Consider the following 19,404-nt stretch of genomic DNA (forward strand, 5'->3'; position numbering starts at 1 on the left):
TGAAACAAAAAAAACGGACCGCCATCTTACATTGTGGTGAAAGGCAAAGCCTGTGGTCAAAAGCAGCAGCAAGAGAAAAAGTTAAGTGCTTTCGATTGGTTTCGCAAATGACGCCCGAAAAACTAACGAATATTGCTGTGTAATACGCGAGGAATGCGCTGAAATTATTAGCGATTGGAAGACTAGTGCGGTGCAAATGTGAGACCAAATCGAGTACAGTGTGATTCGAAACAAACGGAGTTAAAAATGTTTTCGCACGGTTGGGCGCCAAGCGTCCCAATTCGTGGATAATTTCCGTGAGCGGTCGCTACATCGAAGTCCAAACCGCTATAAACCTTGGAAACTGCGACAATTATGCAGGAAATATAATAAAGTGCAGTGCAATTGTAGACGAAAAGAAGGTAAAATTGAGTGTATTGAAAATTTTGCCTAGTTGGCGTCATTGAAAGGTTTCACTCCCCAGTGTCGCCCTTTCGGTGCGAGTGTTATTGGATATGGGGAACAATACGGGGGAAAGAGGCGCGAACGGCCACTGGCCAGTTTGTATGTGCAATAGTTTGGAAGAAAAAGCGGATTGCTAAGAATCATAATAGTTACAGTGAATAGCAACTCGAGAGCGCTTCAAGAGAAGTGGTTTGTTTTGGTTAATTTTGTGGTTTGTGGAAGTTCAAAGAACTCTTGGAACTGCTCATGGCTTGTGGTGATCTTTACGGTTTTTATCGATAGGCCTCCGCAGAACTTTCTGTACTTTTAGAACATGGATTATTTTCAATTACCTCAGGTGGTAACCAAAACAAAATAAGAATCAAAAATCTTTTGTTTCTATTTTAGGTAAATTTCAAAATACTTCAAAGCACTCTTATCAAATTCATCGATATATGAGGATTGCATTGAGATAATACTAAATCAGAGACGAGCAATCATCGCACAATGAGTCCGTCAGAAAACGCAATCCCAGGACATAACGTGTGAAAAAGTACTATTCGTGCAAACTGGCTGAACTTCGGATATTTGTCGTGGATCATAAACGTCTGTTGTGAAGTGTTTAAAGTTAGAATTGTTTCAGGCAGAGTAGGTCGACCTGACACTTGTGCATTCAAACTCTGAAGTAATAATTTTTGGTCACTTCGCCCTTCCATGAGTTCTAGCCCAATAGGTTGATACATGTATTCCCAGACATCAAGTGTATGAAGCAACAAGCGGACAGAGGGTCAATTTTCCTCGTTCAATGCATAGCAATCTCATGACACTTGAAAATCAAGTATTCAGTCTTTTCTTGACTATGGCTTATTCTGTATTTACTTTGCATTGTGCGAATAATAGGTGGATTATCATGTAGAGTCCCGCACCGTTATTACTGCGCCCTCCATCCAGCCCACACCGAGAGAGCAAGCGAGTAATTAACGGGAAGCACTTGCTTAATATCAATTTCGGTCCCAGCTTCCGACGATATTTTTTTTTTGATGAAAAGAAGATATTTGAAAATTGGACTGAATGTTGTCACATTTTTCAACGCCTCCGTTCAACGTTTTCGTGGACAAATTATTTGGATGTCCGGTTACTATCGAATGATCGTGAATTCAATTGAATAAAATAATTACGTCCACATAACAATCATCAGTAACTGAGATTGTTTGCGTTCTGTTTATTGATCAATTTACATCTACACAAACTCTGTTGAATACAACAAAAAACATCGGACTATTTGTGTTATTGGTAACACATCAATAAAAGGGACATATCAACAGTCTCCGAAGCACTTTTATAACAAAATGTCGATATTGTATAATGTATTACATGTATCGAAACTATAAACATGTACATTAGGGAACCAGTGAATGTATGGGAAAAAATCGACAAATCGAAAAAAGTTACTCCAAACAAAATGTCCAACACCTCAAAAAAACACACAAGTAAAATTTCAGCTCAATCGGATTTAAGGAAGAGTGGCGCAAAGCGGTGAAAGTTTAAGTTTTTTTTTGAAAATCAAAAACTCACCCAAGGGGGGAAATCGGGGTTTAAAAAAATTTTTTTTGATGCCATATGGCTTCAAAAAAAAATCTTGATCCCAATTTCTTATCACTCTGGAAATTTTGCAATGCGAGAAAATTGTTGGCAATCGAAAAGTTTGACAAACCCATGCCATACGACGGATTTTATCATTTTTTTCGGATCATTGTTCCCTCTCGAGTTCATACAAACATTCAAGTATTCCAGTTGTAACTTCGATAGCGTTATTCGAACGTTTTGAAAATAAGTTATGAAAACCCGCGTAATTAGTAGATATCTATTGAGCCACTAGCTAGCTGTGGCTCTAAATCCAACTTTCCGCTGCCCTGTGTTCCATCAAGAGGATGTACACTGGCCCCAATAGGGTTGGCTGTAGGGATTGCATTACCGTACCAAAATTTCAATAACCGGTGAATTACCGGTAAAAAAATACTTTGAAATAAACTATTTTCTTGAAGAAATGGCTTTTATTGATAATGATTATTAGTTGGTACTTTCGTATTAGCGTCACCGGACCCGAAATACAATAGTGACAACACATTTATTGTACACACTGGCACTCAAATATCTTTTGTATTGTTGCTGTGTTGTTGTTTGTAGTGTTTTGTCATTTTTTATTGTTACGAAAATGCGATTTTATGATTTGCGGTATTTAAGTATAAACGCCACAGGAGCGCAATTTTCATTATAAGGAACAGAGACCTAACTAAAGGATCGTTCAGAGTCCAATGATGTTGGGCCTACAGTACGAAGAGCATCGAATACCATTGCTAGGTATTTGCCTCTTGTGCCCTCTGTACGAAAACTCTTGTCCGAGGATTTTCATCAATCGGTTTATATACGATGAGCTTGGGCTGGATGTTGAGACCTTTCATACGTCAGCTTTATAAAGGGTTCTTCCGGCATAGCAGCTCAACAGCGACCAGAACTGTTTCGAGGGCTATCTATCAATTCCTTTATTGCTGTCAGTTCTTCATCATCGAAGCTTATTCTGTCTCGTTTTCAGATCGAGCAGCGATTTTTGAACTGAAGCTCGGAGGTCGTAGAATCGGCATAACGTTGTCAGTTGGTTTTTTCGATTTTATTTATTCTCGAGTATTATTATTTTATTAATATTTCAAAGTGACATAAAAGCGAATATTATTTATGGTTTAAAAATCAAAATTACCGAAATTACCGGTTATTTATCGTAAAGTTTCCGGTAATTCGGTAATGAAAAATGACCCGGTATTACCGGTGAAACCGGTTAACAATCCCTAGTTGGCTGCAAGATGCTCAAACAACTAGACAAATCACTCCCCTCAATTTTCAACAACCTCTGTTCAAAGCACGAATTCTCTGAGGTTTTTTTTATCTACGATTATTTTTTGTCGGCCTATTTCCGCCACTTCAGTGCCAATCACCGACATCAGGGAGGCGACTTCACCTGCTCCTACCTATCAAACTCAACAACTCATGAACCGGGCCAACTTCTTGCACTTTGCGTCCGAAGGAAGACGCAGCCAGAGATTTTTCGCCTCGGAAAATCCCAACGACGCCAGCTTGGATTGAACCTAGACCGATCGGATTGTGAGGCTGTTACGCTAACCACACAACCATTGGCGCCGTCTATTCTCTGAGGTTGTTGACGACAAGTTACTATACTTTATCGAGAATTTCGCCAGAAGTCGAACCTTTGAGGTCAAAATAAGAATTCAGCTTCAGAAGGAGGATCTGGGGTATTTATTTTTTTTTCTGATCTTGCTGTCACCCCTTTACTACTTACCATGTGTAATTTTCCAATTTATTGTAATTTCTGAGTGTTTCACGTTTCTATTCAAACATTAAAGACATTTTATTTTGATTCTCAGTATGAAGGTCACAAAAAAACTAAAACCCGCATAAACTGCATTTTCCTCAGCATTCATCATGTACCATCATGCAATTATTTAATTTAAAAAATTAATTGAAAATTATTATTTGAAATTCAACAACTGATATTCATCCAGATCTGCTGACAATAATTCCATAAAATCTAATCGTGCCATTAGTTTGGGATTCAGCTGAAATCTTAGTAGCTTAGTAGTAGTTCCAGTTCTTGAAAAGAGTGCTTCCGCTGGACCCGATGTTGCCATAAATATAACTTGTGACAACTTGTAATGATCAAACTCACAAACTTGTAATGATCAAACTCACAAAACTGCTTCTCCTAACTTTACGACCACTAATTTGGCAACCTTGAGAAGGACCCAATGTTCGTGAGATTTGTCAGGTGATTTGTGGTGAGTTTAAAATCAAAGTTCACTGAAAAACAAATTTACGAACAAAATTCTACGATCAAAAATATCGGAAAGATCGATTTTTGCAATTTTTTGGAGTACAAATAATCGATCCAAAAAATTGGAAATCGGAAAGGAAAAGATCGATCATTTAAATACCGATCCAAGATCGCTCAATCCTAGTTTGGTCGGAAACAAGTTCACAAAAACATCTTCATCAATGTACAAGGCATTACGGACTGGTCATTTCGACTTATTCATCGACTCAGCGATCGTAACCAAGACAGCGAGTTTTTTTTTTTGGAGGTCTCCAACTGTTCGGGTGGGAAACGGTATCAGAAACAACTTCCGAGCTGGGGTCAGCTCGGTAGGCCTGTAACAGAGTTTCGTGACAATGTCAGCAGGAAAATACCGTTTCCACGAGATGGACGACTTTGAGGGATCATCGGGAGTTGGTTTCAGGGTAAGTGACAGAAATAACAGACTAGCTTCCAGAAAGAGATTTGCTGACATCTGCCAGGTCTTCTCAGCTTAGCGGTCGAAATCTACGTGCCTGTTAGGATCCCGTCAACAAAGCCGCTGCTGACCATTTTCGATTCTGCGAGGGCCATCGACACCATCGACCAAGTCCAGACACCCATGGGTACAAACGGGCAGGAAGTATCTGTCCTCATGTAGATTTCTGGACATAGTGGTATTGCAAGGTGAGCAGCGGCCGACCGGTTTGCTCAACAATTTCTGATACGGGAGATGTCGCTGGATGATGTGAAGTTGTGAATCATCAACTTCTATCGCACGTTTTGGGCTGAAAGGTGACTCGCAGAGAGAAGTCAATTCCTGCCGAATGTATATATATATATATATATATACACATATATATATATATATATATATATATATATATATATATATATATATATATATATATACACATATATATATATATATATATATATATATATATATATATATATATATATATATATATATATATATATATATATACATATATATATATATATATATATATATATATATATATATACATATATATATATATATATATATATATATATATATATATATATATATATATATATATATATATATATATATATATATATATATATATATATATATATATATATATATATATATATATATATATATATATATATATATATATATATATATATATATATACATATATATATATATATATATATATATATATATATATATTATATATATATATATATATATATATATATATATATATATATATATATATATATATATATATATATATATGAGACACGGCAAATGAATTAGCAGGTTCAATACATATGTTTAAAATCTCCGTTCATGTGCATCAGTTGAAACATAGTTACGTAAATCGTTACGACTTGTGCAATTCATCTATGCATCGATTTTTTTGGAAGCAAATCGTTGCGGGTAATGAAAACGGGTCATTTTAAACAATCCGTCTGACCCGGTCTTTACCTGAAAAAAATTATGATCTGGTTCAGGTGTTATTGGAGAGGAATTCTGTACTGTGAGCCTCTACCAAGCAACCAGTCGATACATACCCACAAATACTGCTCGCAACTGGACAAATTAGCTTCCATAATTAGATAATGTTTAGAATTGTTAGGCTACCTGAAAGATTTCAGACCTTCCTGAATTGATTGCGAAACAACACTGTGCATATAAAATTCAAAAAATAATACTTTTGTTTTCTCAAAAATGGGTACGAACTTTCCGGACAACCCAATATGAGCTATCCTGATTTTCCCTGATTTTTCAAAAAAATAGTTGGCAACCCTGGTTGCATGTTATGGAGTTCGATCACATCTCAAGCAGCATATAAGAGCAAAAGTGTTTATATTTTGTGATCGATATCTGAGTGGGAATGAGAAAGTCTGATGCGAGTTGATAGTGCAGTTCACTCGTAAAGTGAGGACGGACTCAAATAAACGAAAAGTGGTGATAGATTTCGACGATTCTGAGTCGCATGCATGAATCGAGTCTACTGAAATAATAAAAAAACCAAATAACTGAAAAGTTATTCAAAAAAAATTTCGATGCATTCTAAAATAATATCCGAAGTGATAAACAAGTGGATTGAATAATCTAATTCCGTAGTTCTACGTCGAAAACTGCGGTCGTGACCTAGATACAACCCATTACAATTTTTCTTTAGTGCTTGTCGCATAGCACAACCGTTTCCGCCCACATGTTTTCATGAAAACATTCGCTATTAATGGAAAAAAAAATAAATATATGTATATATATAAATATATATATATTTATATATATATATATATATATATATATATATATATATATATATATATATATATATATATATATATATATATATATATATATATATATATATATATATATATATATATATATATATATATATATATATATATATATATATATATATATATATATATATATATATATATATAGATAGATTAAGATTATTATATAAATATTATATAAATTATATAAATTTGGCATGTGAAGGTTTTAGGGTGCAATAAATGTTTTTAAGGTGGTTAGATACTTCCCCCCCCCTCTCTAATTTTCATGACATGAAACGCTATGACTCGGGAATAACATTTTATTGAGTAGTTTTTATAGCTGTTTCGGTGATGTGGCATCAGTGTCGAAAAAATAACGATGCTTTCATCAACATAAATAAAACCATTGCGAAAAATTTCAAATGAAAATTTAACTTTCAGAACACTAGCTCGGGTTTTCCGACGTTTTTCGCTATACAGTGCGACGGCAGATGAAAATTTAATATCTTGTGAGTAATCGGTTAGAGTTTGGTTTATATTACTTGATAGGGAGTGTGTGGAAACGATCATTTTCTCCACACTGTTTCGCAAAATTATTGATTTTCGGACGAGGGAGGGAGATGAAAGAAATGAGCGCCATTGTGGCAGCCATTCGTGGCTTCCTTCAACCTTTACCTTAAGCCGATCCATAACCAAAGTCCATAATTAGTCAATATGTTATTTTGTCTTCTTGATCACACTACAAATTATTTTGGAGTCTGGTTGGGAAGTGCTATTCCACCAGCTGAAGTAACACAAATCAACACATTCTGGAAAGATAGAATTTTCAAGTTACATGGAAGATGGCAACTGATTGTGGAACAAAATTGTGTATTTATTTGTTTGTTAAAATTATGCTTTCGTTTTCTCAAAAATCGTCACGAACTTTCCGGACAACCCAATATGAGCTATCCTGATTTCTTCTTGATTCTTATTTACATTCTTCTTAATTTTTAAAAATAATCCGAAGGGTAGGGTAAACAGCGCAAAAGTAGACGACTTTTACATTCGCTTTGTTTTTACCGGAATTTGGCACAGTATCTGCAGTTCAGCTTAAACCAATTTCATTCCTTTCCTTTCTCTATCGATAATTTCGGTTCCCGGAATAAAACGCTGCAGAAAACGACTGCAACAGAAACGACCACTCAGAAAAAGTGTAATAGGCTAGAAATATTGTGGCGCGGTATTGTATTTCAAAACAAAAATTAACCGGGCAAACGTAACGCCCCGAGCAGACGTATGCCGTCTGGCGCTCGCTAAAGCTCGGTCGGACATTGTTAAAGGGTGCTCATACACTGTTTGACCGAAGCCAAATATTTGACTCTTTTTGACAGATAAAATTTGGTCAACGTGTACTGATCAAATATATTCTACACAAAACACGACAAGCAAATATTCAATTATTGGATGCCTAAAATATTTTTTCAGTCTGTTCTTCGAACCTGTCGGTACATGGTTAGGTTACCTTGGATACTTCAGTTGATTTTTTTCCATGTTCGGTGTTTGATATTGTTTACTACTGTTTAAAATTGAAGAGTGGCAAACAAAATAGTGTTTGTACAAATATCAAATCAAACCTTATCTGTCAAAAAATATCAAATATTTGACCTCCGGGCAAACAGTGTACGGCCACCTAAAGGAACGTATCGTATGTTTCAAACTAACCGGGCTATCAGTGGAACAGAGGTTGACGTGCGAAACACCGCTGCTTCTGACGGCGGATCGGCGGTGGACTCCGATCGCGTCATCTTGGTGGCTTGGGCCCCCTTGATTCCTTATCCTTGCTTAGTGGGGTCTATACATTGTCGTTGGTTTCGACCAGTCTTAGAAAAAGAGTACAAAGAGGCTACAAATGGATCTGAATGTCAGATTGTGGGATGAAGAAGAGAAGGATTTGGTAAATCGTTTACATGACGTCAATGTACTTGGGACGTTCTCAAGCCTCAGAGATAAACTTGCAGCTTTTAAAGAATGCCTGGGAATGATATTTTTGTGTGATGGACGGTATAGAGTTGGTTATATTACGCGAGCTGTAACTTATCTTCCAAAATGGATAAGAAAAACTTTTGACTTTGGATTGCTTCGGATTGCATATTTTACACGATTTATCAAAGGATTCAAAAAAAAACTCGTCAAAAAATTTTACGACAGACAAATCTTGAAATTTCGTCTGAGATGCGAAGCACTGGTTTTAAAGCTTATGAAGCGTTGATGTATCATTGATTTTTCAATCATTGATTAAAAAAATGAAGAGAAAATGATTCGAGAAGCTTGTGACTATTGACTATTTTGATATTTGACGGATATTGGACGCATCAATGGAGCTCCAGCAGACTTATCACTGAAACAATATTGCGAACAACATGAACAAGTTTGCTCAGTATGATCCGAAAAATGAACCAATGGAGCATTTTTGGAAAGGACAGATTTACGAAATTTTTAACCAAAAATGATCTTCTCTCTCTCGTGTGGAAATCTCAACGTTGAGAGGGTTTTTCCATTAATAGCGAATGTTTTCATGAAAACATGTGGGCGGAAACGGTTGTGCTATGCGACAAGCACTAAAGAAAAATTGTAATGGGTTGTATCTAGGTCACGACCGCAGTTTTCGACGTAGAACTACGGAATTAGATTATTCAATCCACTTGTTTATCACTTCGGATATTATTTTAGAATGCATCGAAATTTTTTTTGAATAACTTTTCAGTTATTTGGTTTTTTTATTATTTCAGTAGACTCGATTCATGCATGCGACTCAGAATCGTCGAAATCTATCACCACTTTTCGTTTATTTGAGTCCGTCCTCACTTTACGAGTGAACTGCACTATCAACTCGCATCAGACTTTCTCATTCCCACTCAGATATCGATCACAAAATATAAACACTTTTGCTCTTATATGCTGCTTGAGATGTGATCGAACTCCATAACATGCAACCAGGGTTGCCAACTATTTTTTTGAAAAATCAGGGAAAATCAGGATAGCTCATATTGGGTTGTCCGGAAAGTTCGTACCCATTTTTGAGAAAACAAAAGTATTATTTTTTGAATTTTATATGCACAGTGTTGTTTCGCAATCAATTCAGGAAGGTCTGAAATCTTTCAGGTAGCCTAACAATTCTAAACATTATCTAATTATGGAAGCTAATTTGTCCAGTTGCGAGCAGTATTTGTGGGTATGTATCGACTGGTTGCTTGGTAGAGGCTCACAGTACAGAATTCCTCTCCAATAACACCTGAACCAGATCATAATTTTTTTCAGGTAAAGACCGGGTCAGACGGATTGTTTAAAATCCGAAAAATGAACCAATGGAGCATTTTTGGAAAGGACAGATTTACGAAATTTTTAACCAAAAATGATCTTCTCTCTCTCGTGTGGAAATCTCAACGTTGAGAGGGTTTTTCCATTAATAGCGAATGTTTTCATGAAAACATGTGGGCGGAAACGGTTGTGCTATGCGACAAGCACTAAAGAAAAATTGTAATGGGTTGTATCTAGGTCACGACCGCAGTTTTCGACGTAGAACTACGGAATTAGATTATTCAATCCACTTGTTTATCACTTCGGATATTATTTTAGAATGCATCGAAATTTTTTTGAATAACTTTTCAGTTATTTGGTTTTTTTATTATTTCAGTAGACTCGATTCATGCATGCGACTCAGAATCGTCGAAATCTATCACCACTTTTCGTTTATTTGAGTCCGTCCTCACTTTACGAGTGAACTGCACTATCAACTCGCATCAGACTTTCTCATTCCCACTCAGATATCGATCACAAAATATAAACACTTTTGCTCTTATATGCTGCTTGAGATGTGATCGAACTCCATAACATGCAACCAGGGTTGCCAACTATTTTTTTTGAAAAATCAGGGAAAATCAGGATAGCTCATATTGGGTTGTCCGGAAAGTTCGTACCCATTTTTGAGAAAACAAAAGTATTATTTTTTGAATTTTATATGCACAGTGTTGTTTCGCAATCAATTCAGGAAGGTCTGAAATCTTTCAGGTAGCCTAACAATTCTAAACATTATCTAATTATGGAAGCTAATTTGTCCAGTTGCGAGCAGTATTTGTGGGTATGTATCGACTGGTTGCTTGGAGGCTCACAGTACAGAATTCCTCTCCAATACCACCTGAACCAGATCATAATTTTTTTCAGGTAAAGACCGGGTCAGTCGGATTGTTTAAAATGACCCGTTTTTATTACCCGCAACGATTTGCTTTCAAAAAAATCGATGCATAGATGAATTGCACAAGTCGTAACGATTTACGTAACTATGTTTCAACTGATGCACATGAACGGAGATTTTAAACATATGTATTGAACCTCCTAATTCATTTGCCGTGTCTCACGGATCATTCTTGCATCTTCTTGCTTTACAAACAATTTAATACATATTTTTCAGGAAATAAAACACTTTTGAAATTATAATAACAGTTTAATAGAAAAAGATGCTCACACGTTCTTAAACCTGTATCGTTTTTATTTAACTGTACATAATTTTTGGTCGCTAATATCTCTTTCACGTTAACTTCAAAATTTAAAAAATGTCGACACTGTATCTTCGAAAACGCGAACAAATAAAGTATAATCGAAAGGAAGAGTAAGCATTATATAAGCGCGTACCGGAAAGCTTTTTAATGTAGACTATTATGATTATTCTCATACACAACCAACAAAACTCCCAGTATATTTATATGGATTTTTTTTCTGATTAAGCAAAAAGTAAAAAATCAGTAAAAATCAGGATCATTTTATAAAAATCAGGGAAAATTGAGTGTTTGTCAGGATATCAGGGAGCGTGCCAAAAAGTCTGGGAAATCCTGAAAAATCAGGAAGGTTGGCATCTCTGCATGCAACAGTAAGGTTTCCCTACTGGAATTTGAAAGATACGTTGTATCTAAATAAATGTATATCCAGTGTATATATTCCAAAATTTTAGATACTCATCCATATCCGCATTTTGTTTTTCGCCTCTACTTCTGAGAAGGACCCTTATGGAAAGAAACTCTACTCCATACTCTTTCTTCACCTGTCTTGAGAATGACAATCCATGGCTTATTTATACCAACTACGTTGAATACGGGCAGAAACGAATGTATCAGTTGCTCGTTATTGACGGTACGGATAGATAAGGGCATAAATTGGCAGAACAATGGGAAATGGTATGGGAAAATGAGGATCCAGTTTTCATTAATTTAAACTGTTTAGGGATTAGTGAATCGTAATGTATACCATATCAAACGAATCTAAGATAATTTCCGATTCTATTGGTGTGCAAATCATCAGAATTTGTTGGCTGTGAAAAGAGTTATTAACGGTAACTTTATTTCATAAAAACGTGACTTTTTTTTGGTTTGGCACCCTTCCTGAAAGACGTAGTTCTACGTCAATAACAAACCAGTGCAGCAATCGCTTCTAAAGCGACACTTAGTGGTACCTCGGTATGTCGAATTAGAGGTAACACATTATAATAGCAAAGAATTTAAAAAGCTAGATGTGCATCTCCGGAGAATAAGCCTCGCGTAATTCTGAACACCGCATACAATCGCTCACTTTGTTACATACAATCGTTCTCGTCAGTCCTCAGATCAAACTAGTTAGTCTATCTTATACATTGTGGAAACCTTCTGGCCGAATAGAGCTGGATGCGGACCAAACACTTCATACAAATCAAGTCAAGTCTATTAACTCCAACTATATACATTTCTTTCACGCAGCATTATTTTGAGTGGAATACAAACTGCGAGTCCCTTCAACCGAGGTAGCACAAACAACCGTAGCCAGCCATGTTCTACGCTCATATCGTGCTGGCCAAGAAGGGCCCACTGGCCCGGATTTGGTTGGCAGCGCATTGGGATAAGAAAATCACCAAAGCCCACGTGTTCGAGACCAACATCGAACAGTCCGTCGATGGCATTATGCAGCCGAAGGTGAAACTAGCTCTTCGAACATCCGGCCATTTGCTCCTGGGGGTTGTCCGAATTTACGCACGTAAGGCCAAGTATTTGCTGGCCGATTGTAATGAAGCCTTCGTAAAGATCAAGGTGAGTACATTTCAATAGACCGTTGGTTGCAAGTTATGGAGTTGTGAACTCAACTTTTTCTTGTTTTTTTAGATGGCCTTTCGGCCAGGTATGGTGGATCTACCGGAGGAACACCGAGAGGCGGCCGTGAACGCAATCACGCTGCCGGAGGTGTTCCATGATTTCGATACGCCCGTTCCGGAGATGAATGACGTAGACATCGAGGCTCATTTTTCGATCAATCAATCGAGAGCCGACGAGATCACCATGAGAGAAGACTATGGAACGCTACCGATGAATATCCACGACGATGGATTCGGTGATATGGGATTCGACGATACGCCCGATATCGTTCGCGACCGGCTGGATGAATCGATGGAGGTAGGTCGCCGCGGAGCAATTAGTAAAGATAGCCATCTATCTCTGTATTAAATCCACTAGCCGTAAGATCTTCGTTTAAGTTTATTTTCCGTTTAGTTTGAACGAAAACCATTTGGAAAATAAATTCGGAAAAGCGCACAAAACTAAGCACACTAGAAACAAAAATCTTCCTGCCGCCCCACGTACTTGCCTCTCTCAGACTATCAGATGAAACGAGCTTAAAGACTAATTCATTTGGCCAAAACATTTTTCGTGTGTTGTTGATGCGGATCAAATTCCAACAGCCCTAAAGTTGATTATTTAAAAATGGATGTTCCCAATTTATTTTCCCTTGTAGTATATGTAACTATTGTTTTTCGATTCAATTTGCTTGGACAATTGATTTTGTTTCGATTTTGATGGAAGAGCTCTCTCATAATCGATTCCCCCTATTTCTCTCTCTCTCTGTTGTTTATATTACTCTTCTTTTCACTCGCGCCAATCACCAATCATCATCACCACCACCACCAACCAAACTACCAACACACAAAAAATACCCCAAAACCAAAACCACAACCCCTTCTTCGGGTTCCGGGGGTCGATCGTGTTTGCTGGTTTAGGGCTTGAACGACGAACTGGTTACCGAAGTTGCATCGACGACGAGGACGGCGAACACTGATGAGGCAGAGCAAGACGGGGGAATGGACGGATCGGGAAAGGAAAAATCGGACAAGAAGGGCCTTCGACCCCGCGCTAAAAGCCTGTACGAAGAGCTGAGCGAGCAGCCAGCTCAGGATACCCGATGGAACGAGTATCTTGTAAGTAGCCTTTCTGAGAGAGATTTTTCCTGACTGAATCATCTAAACAAGAAAATGAAAGAGCTTTGTCCTGCTTTTTTTTCAAATAACATTAACTTTCTTCTCCATAGTCTTGAGTTTTGATTTTGGGACGAACACTTGTCAACCCGGTTCCGTTTTTATTTACTCGCTTATAAAATTCCCCGTCTTTCTCTCGCTCTCTTTATCACTCTGTCTTTTCCTGGCAATTGCGTGCTTTTCCTGAATTGTTTTTCCTAAATGGTTTGCTAAGGATAATTTTTCGGGTGGTAGAATGTAGAATCTAAGTCAACTTCGGGTGTGATTACGAAAACGAATACATTAGAGGGCTGCTTTGGGAACAGTGTCACTTTTTGTCGAAAAAAAAATATCGGAATTATTTCTGCTTTCATTGAATTCTTGAATTTGCGCGTCTTGTGTGCGTGTCCTTGGCTAGGACTTAACCTTAGTTGTGTCAGTTACACCTCTTAGTGATTTTTTTTGAGGTACTGTAATATATAAATATGAATTGAGAGATTCAGTTGCCATATCTCATGTCTAAATCATAACAAATATGACATACTGAGGACTCTTTTATTATCATTGCAAAGATGATAACATCGTATTTAAAGAAATACTTATTTTCACAACTTCATATATGTAAGACATCTGTGATTAGAAATCGTGAGGTAAATATGTTGGTTCGTCCGATTTTGGGTGTTTTCATGCAATTAGTGAATACAAATTGATTTTTCTTCATGAAAGTCACATATAGGCCCTGATTCTCGAATACACTTCACGGTGGAAACGAAATAAACGGCACGCCATTGAACTACGTTTTACGAGTTAGTGAAGTGTCGAAGATAATAATGAGTTTTCAGGCAGAATGAGCACTTTTCAAATAAAAAATCATTAATGAAAATTAAGTTTTTCGTATCAAACTGATATTCGACGACACCGTCGACACCGTACCGTTGTCATCGCGGATACGTTTCATTCCATTTCCACCGTGAAGTGTATTCGAGAATCAGGCCCATAATCATGACGAGTTTTGGTTTGCTGAAAAGCCCCAAGTCTCTAGTTGCTAGTTATACCATAAGGCGTTGTTCATTTGTTCATTTTTTATGTTTTTGAACGATTTTCTTCAAAGAGAAATAGGCTGATGGTTTGTCCACCTCTGATCGTGATTTGTACGAAAAATGATTATGTTTTGTCCGGTTTTAGAAATCACAATTTTTTAATGAAAAAAAAATCGAATTTTCAAGTAGATGTTGCATTTTTCATTGCTTGAGTTTACTGTCATCATATTGATTTATCCATAATTTAAGCTTTTTTCAGAATATTACCTTTGTTGGGCATTTTAAAGGTAAACAACATCCAACACAGAGAAACTTTATTTCTTCGCGCGAAGGATACCATAAACAAACTGCAGCTCGCCAAGCGGCTGCCACAGTAATCAGTGATATCCATCCCCTCTGTGTAGCAAAGAGAACCCTCAATTCACCCACTTATTCCGTCATCCTCAACGAGAGGCGCTCCTCTTTGGTCTATAATTACCATAGTTCTAGATATGTGCAAGATGATGGAAGATCTGTTTTTTCTCAACACTGGGTCGCGCTAGAGTGTGGAAAGAGAGCGCACAAACTCTCTACAGTGTAGCGGTCAAATTCACTGGAGAGTATTTACCTGTGTCTTTTACCTTTGCGCTCTGATGGATGCGAACAGCTAAAAGAACAGAAGTGGCTTTCAAGTAACTTGGCATTCTGGTTCGCTGAAAAAAGTGAAACCGAGGTGAAACATGCTTGTGGATTATATGTCGAATGAGACTGCACTCTTCAGTTTACTATCCAGTGCACTACTTAGTGTAGCATCAGGGCGTTTCAGTGCACTGCAGTGGTGACTGATGACTGTATCCTCATTATTAAAATACAATTTTATTTATATGTTTGGAAACATTTGAATTACTGATTTGACACAGAGCATCCAAAAAAATGGACAAACCAAGATCAGATTTTCGACTGGACAAACCAACATCATTTACCCTACCCCTATAAGGATTTTTTCAGTCAAGTCACTCGATGTCATTGAATGGTCACGCCGCGAATATCACCTTTCATTGCGTCGTGGTGAAAGTCCTCTTCCACTGTCAGTTGATCGAAGATGAGTATGAACATTTCGGGTGTTCATTCTCAGTAAGACAGTGAGACAAATGAGTGTGGGAAACAACTAGAAGGGGGTTATATCTGTGTTATAACCGCAAGGTAGACGTAGGACTATCGTTGGCTCAGTAATCATTCGTTCGAAATTGGATCTGAATCAATGATCAATGAATGAATGAATGAATATTTTGATAGATTCCTGAGTTTTTTATTGTTATTGTGTGGGTGGATGAGTATAATAGTGAATTGTTATTAACACTTTGCCGTCCGCAGGTTTCGTAAAAATTTATTCGCTTGGCTTGGCCTGCAGCGTTCATTCGGATTACTTGACTTGTCGCAGGCTGTTCTTGACATTATCGGGAAATAATAAATTGTTATGTATTACTAATCTTATCGTTAGTTCTCTTAAGTTCTCAACCCTGTTCCCATACTTTCATGAAATTTCGAAGATATATATACGTAAATATTACAATCTTGTCCATATACCCCCCACTATATGTCCATGCGGGTAATCATCGCAAGAAATATTCTTCTTTTTGGTCTGTTTAATTTCAGTAAAGACTATTGAAAAAAAATCTTTGTAAAACTTTTGGCTGAATATTTCGAAAATCAGAATATTTAATTGCAAGACACTGCTTTTAAGTTTCGGGAAACATGAGTTTCGAAAGATATAATTGAAGTTCTTAACATGTCTGTGTTTCCCCCACATATAAGATATAAAGATAAAACATGTTGTAACTTGCAAAATGTCAACCTAAAATTCATCACTTGTTACTGGTCCTGAAAGGAACCGATGGGTTTGAGCGGCTTTGATGATTCATTTGGTTTTCGTGAGAATAGTACACTAGATTGTTTTTTTTTTATCCTAAATATATATTTTTATTAAGGGACCGGGAGTTCAATATTTCGACAATGTTTGTATACAACTATGTTAGTAATATGTAACCGATTACTCGCTCGAGGTTAGTATTACAAGTGTTCTCATAATTGATATGTTGCAGTCTTCGATGCTCTGTACGTGTGCCCGACACTGGATACTTCCTATTGGGATGCAGCTGACCATTAATCAGCAAGGCCCCCCTAGTCTGTACCCCATATCTACCGTGGTGCGTCTTTCTCGACTCGAGGAATCCAGGATAGAATGGTCATTAGCCGGCGCAATCATCAGCTCGTGTAGAGTTGTCATGAGCAGTACAACCTTTGGCTCTTGTTGAATGATCAGTGGACTGCACAACCTTTGGCCCGTGTATCTGTAAAGAGTGTGTGTATGTATTGCCGCGACTAAGTAAAAGTTTATCGATCGAATAGGAGGGATATGAAACGGGGACACAACGATGGAAACATCATTAAACGTTGACATCGGCGTTTCTGAGGAACAGCACTAGATTGTTAATGACCAATCAGAATAAAAAATTATGTTTATGATGATGATGATTTATGATTGTTTATGACCAATCAGAATAAAAAATGATGCTTATGGATTGCCTAGTCGAATGTGCAACTTTGTGCGAATATTCCTTCGCTCGGGCGCAATCACAATTAGACAATTTTTCATGTCTATTCCATGCGAAAGCAGAGTACATTTACATTTACATTACATTTTGAATTTTAGATTTATGTTAATGAGAACACCTTCTACATGTTATTCTATAATATTTAACCCTATGGCAATGAATACTGAATGCAATGAGATGGACTGTGAAAAGTCTTTTTAATCTCTTCCTAAGGAATATCCTGCGTCTATAAATAGAAATCAAATCGCCAAATGTGGACTGTTTAGAAGCTGACTGGAACTAAAAGCAAAATAGTTGAGGGTCTGTTCGTTTATACTGCTGAAAAGCACGATATCACCTCTAGTGATTAATCCATTTTTCATCATTTAACGGACATTCGTGATGAGTTCAGGCCTTGGTTGAATAAAATTAATCCTCTCGCGACCGACAAACCTCTACGCTTCATATATTACAAACCTGTCCATATTCCCCCCACTATATGTCCATATTACTCAATATCATGCGCTGTCAGTAAAATGAATATGAGATTTTGCTATCCTATGATCGACACTAGTTAGGATGCGCGTACTGTTCCGCATTCACATCAATAGCTCAAACCAGGCATCTCCAGATTGTATTTCAACTGATCACCTACTTCAATTCTCTTCCTTTTTCTTCCTCGAAAACTATTTATGAATTCATGCTTGAAAATCACACTATCAAAGATAAGATCCTGTGGTGTCAGGAAACAGTTCTGTGTCGCAAATCACTCCGAACTGCTGAAAAAGACATGGTTGTAAAATGCTTCAGAACAGAATGTTTCATGTCAGCCAGAAAGCTGAGGAGGTCTAATTAGAGCGCAATAAAATGAATATTGTAATGATGTTTGGCTCTGCCCCGAATTCTAAATCTGAGCTAAAAAAAAAATGTAAATGTAAGAAATGTAAATGTAAGAAATGATGTGTAAGCTATACTTTGTCGTTAGTTTCGACGAGTTTGTGAACAATACTACAAAGATACTGCGGGTGGATGTGATTGTCAGATTTAAGGATGAAGAAGAGAAGGAGGTGGTAAAGCTCAACTTGCAGCTTTTAAAAAGGCATGGGAATCATATATTTTAACAAACTTCTTCTTGTGTCGTTGGACGGTACCAACGTAAATTGCGATCATATTACGCGATCTGCAATTGGACTTTCAAATAGGAGAAGAAAAACTCTCGGATTTGGGTAGCTTCGGATTGTATATTTGGTCCAGAAGAATTCAAAAAAAGCTCGCCAAAATTTTACGACAGAAATTTTGTCTGGGATGTGGAGCACAGGTTTTAAGGGGGCAGTACACTATGGAATCTTGAAAAAATAAAAAATAAAATTTTGACTCAAAATGTTCTCTGGGATGTCTACTCTACTGTAGGTTTTGCCCCAGGTTTGCGCGATGCTCCGTTCCGAAGTTTCAAGCCAATCAGTGGACCCAAGTCTTTGCGTAAGGAGTGCGTGAAGAATGCGCGCACAACGCATAGATCAGTTGCTTGTGGGAATGGACACCCTTCTGGCGAATACTCCAATGTACGAGGAGCTGATGACTTACTGGAAAGATGCTTGGGAGGTTTCAGATAAAATGCAAACAAAAACTTTAATGCTTGTATTTGGTCGATGTCTTCAAAACCATTCATTGTGGAAAGAAAATTTTGCAGAAAATATAGAAACCTGTATCTTCAATGATGGTCTACAAGACGTTTTGGAGATGTTGAAAGAATTCAACACGTTCGTCGCCCAACGCGACGTTTTTGAGTTTCTTGCAGGGCCCAACTTGCGAATAAATTATTAAATGAAGATCAAACATGGTTTGTAGATAACTTTTACATGATCTAGCAATGTTTGTTTTCAATTGAAGACGAATTGATGACAATAACACATGTCAAAGTCA

At 37.1% G+C, this 19,404-nt stretch overlaps 1 protein-coding gene across 6 annotated transcripts in view; it reads left to right on the forward strand.

The window, feature by feature from the left end:
- Positions 1–19,404, forward strand: part of LOC129765484 (double-strand-break repair protein rad21 homolog) — a 25,137-nt gene continuing 5,733 nt past the window's right edge. The window contains exons 1-5 of one of the 6 annotated variants that reach the window (XM_055765870.1): positions 1,552–4,731; positions 4,789–5,080; positions 12,349–12,675; positions 12,748–13,035; positions 13,635–13,832. In XM_055765870.1, the coding sequence (XP_055621845.1) occupies positions 12,418–12,675; positions 12,748–13,035; positions 13,635–13,832 (744 nt within the window). In that variant the 5' untranslated portion in view covers positions 1,552–4,731; positions 4,789–5,080; positions 12,349–12,417. Of the gene's footprint in view, positions 402–1,551; positions 5,081–12,348; positions 12,676–12,747; positions 13,036–13,634; positions 13,833–19,404 lie in introns of those variants that run through there. The other 5 variants (XM_055765881.1, XM_055765890.1, XM_055765853.1 and 2 more) reach the window with 5 other exon arrangements.

Source organism: Toxorhynchites rutilus, chromosome 1, assembly GCF_029784135.1.
Source record: "Toxorhynchites rutilus septentrionalis strain SRP chromosome 1, ASM2978413v1, whole genome shotgun sequence".
Taxonomy (NCBI): domain Eukaryota; kingdom Metazoa; phylum Arthropoda; class Insecta; order Diptera; family Culicidae; genus Toxorhynchites; species Toxorhynchites rutilus.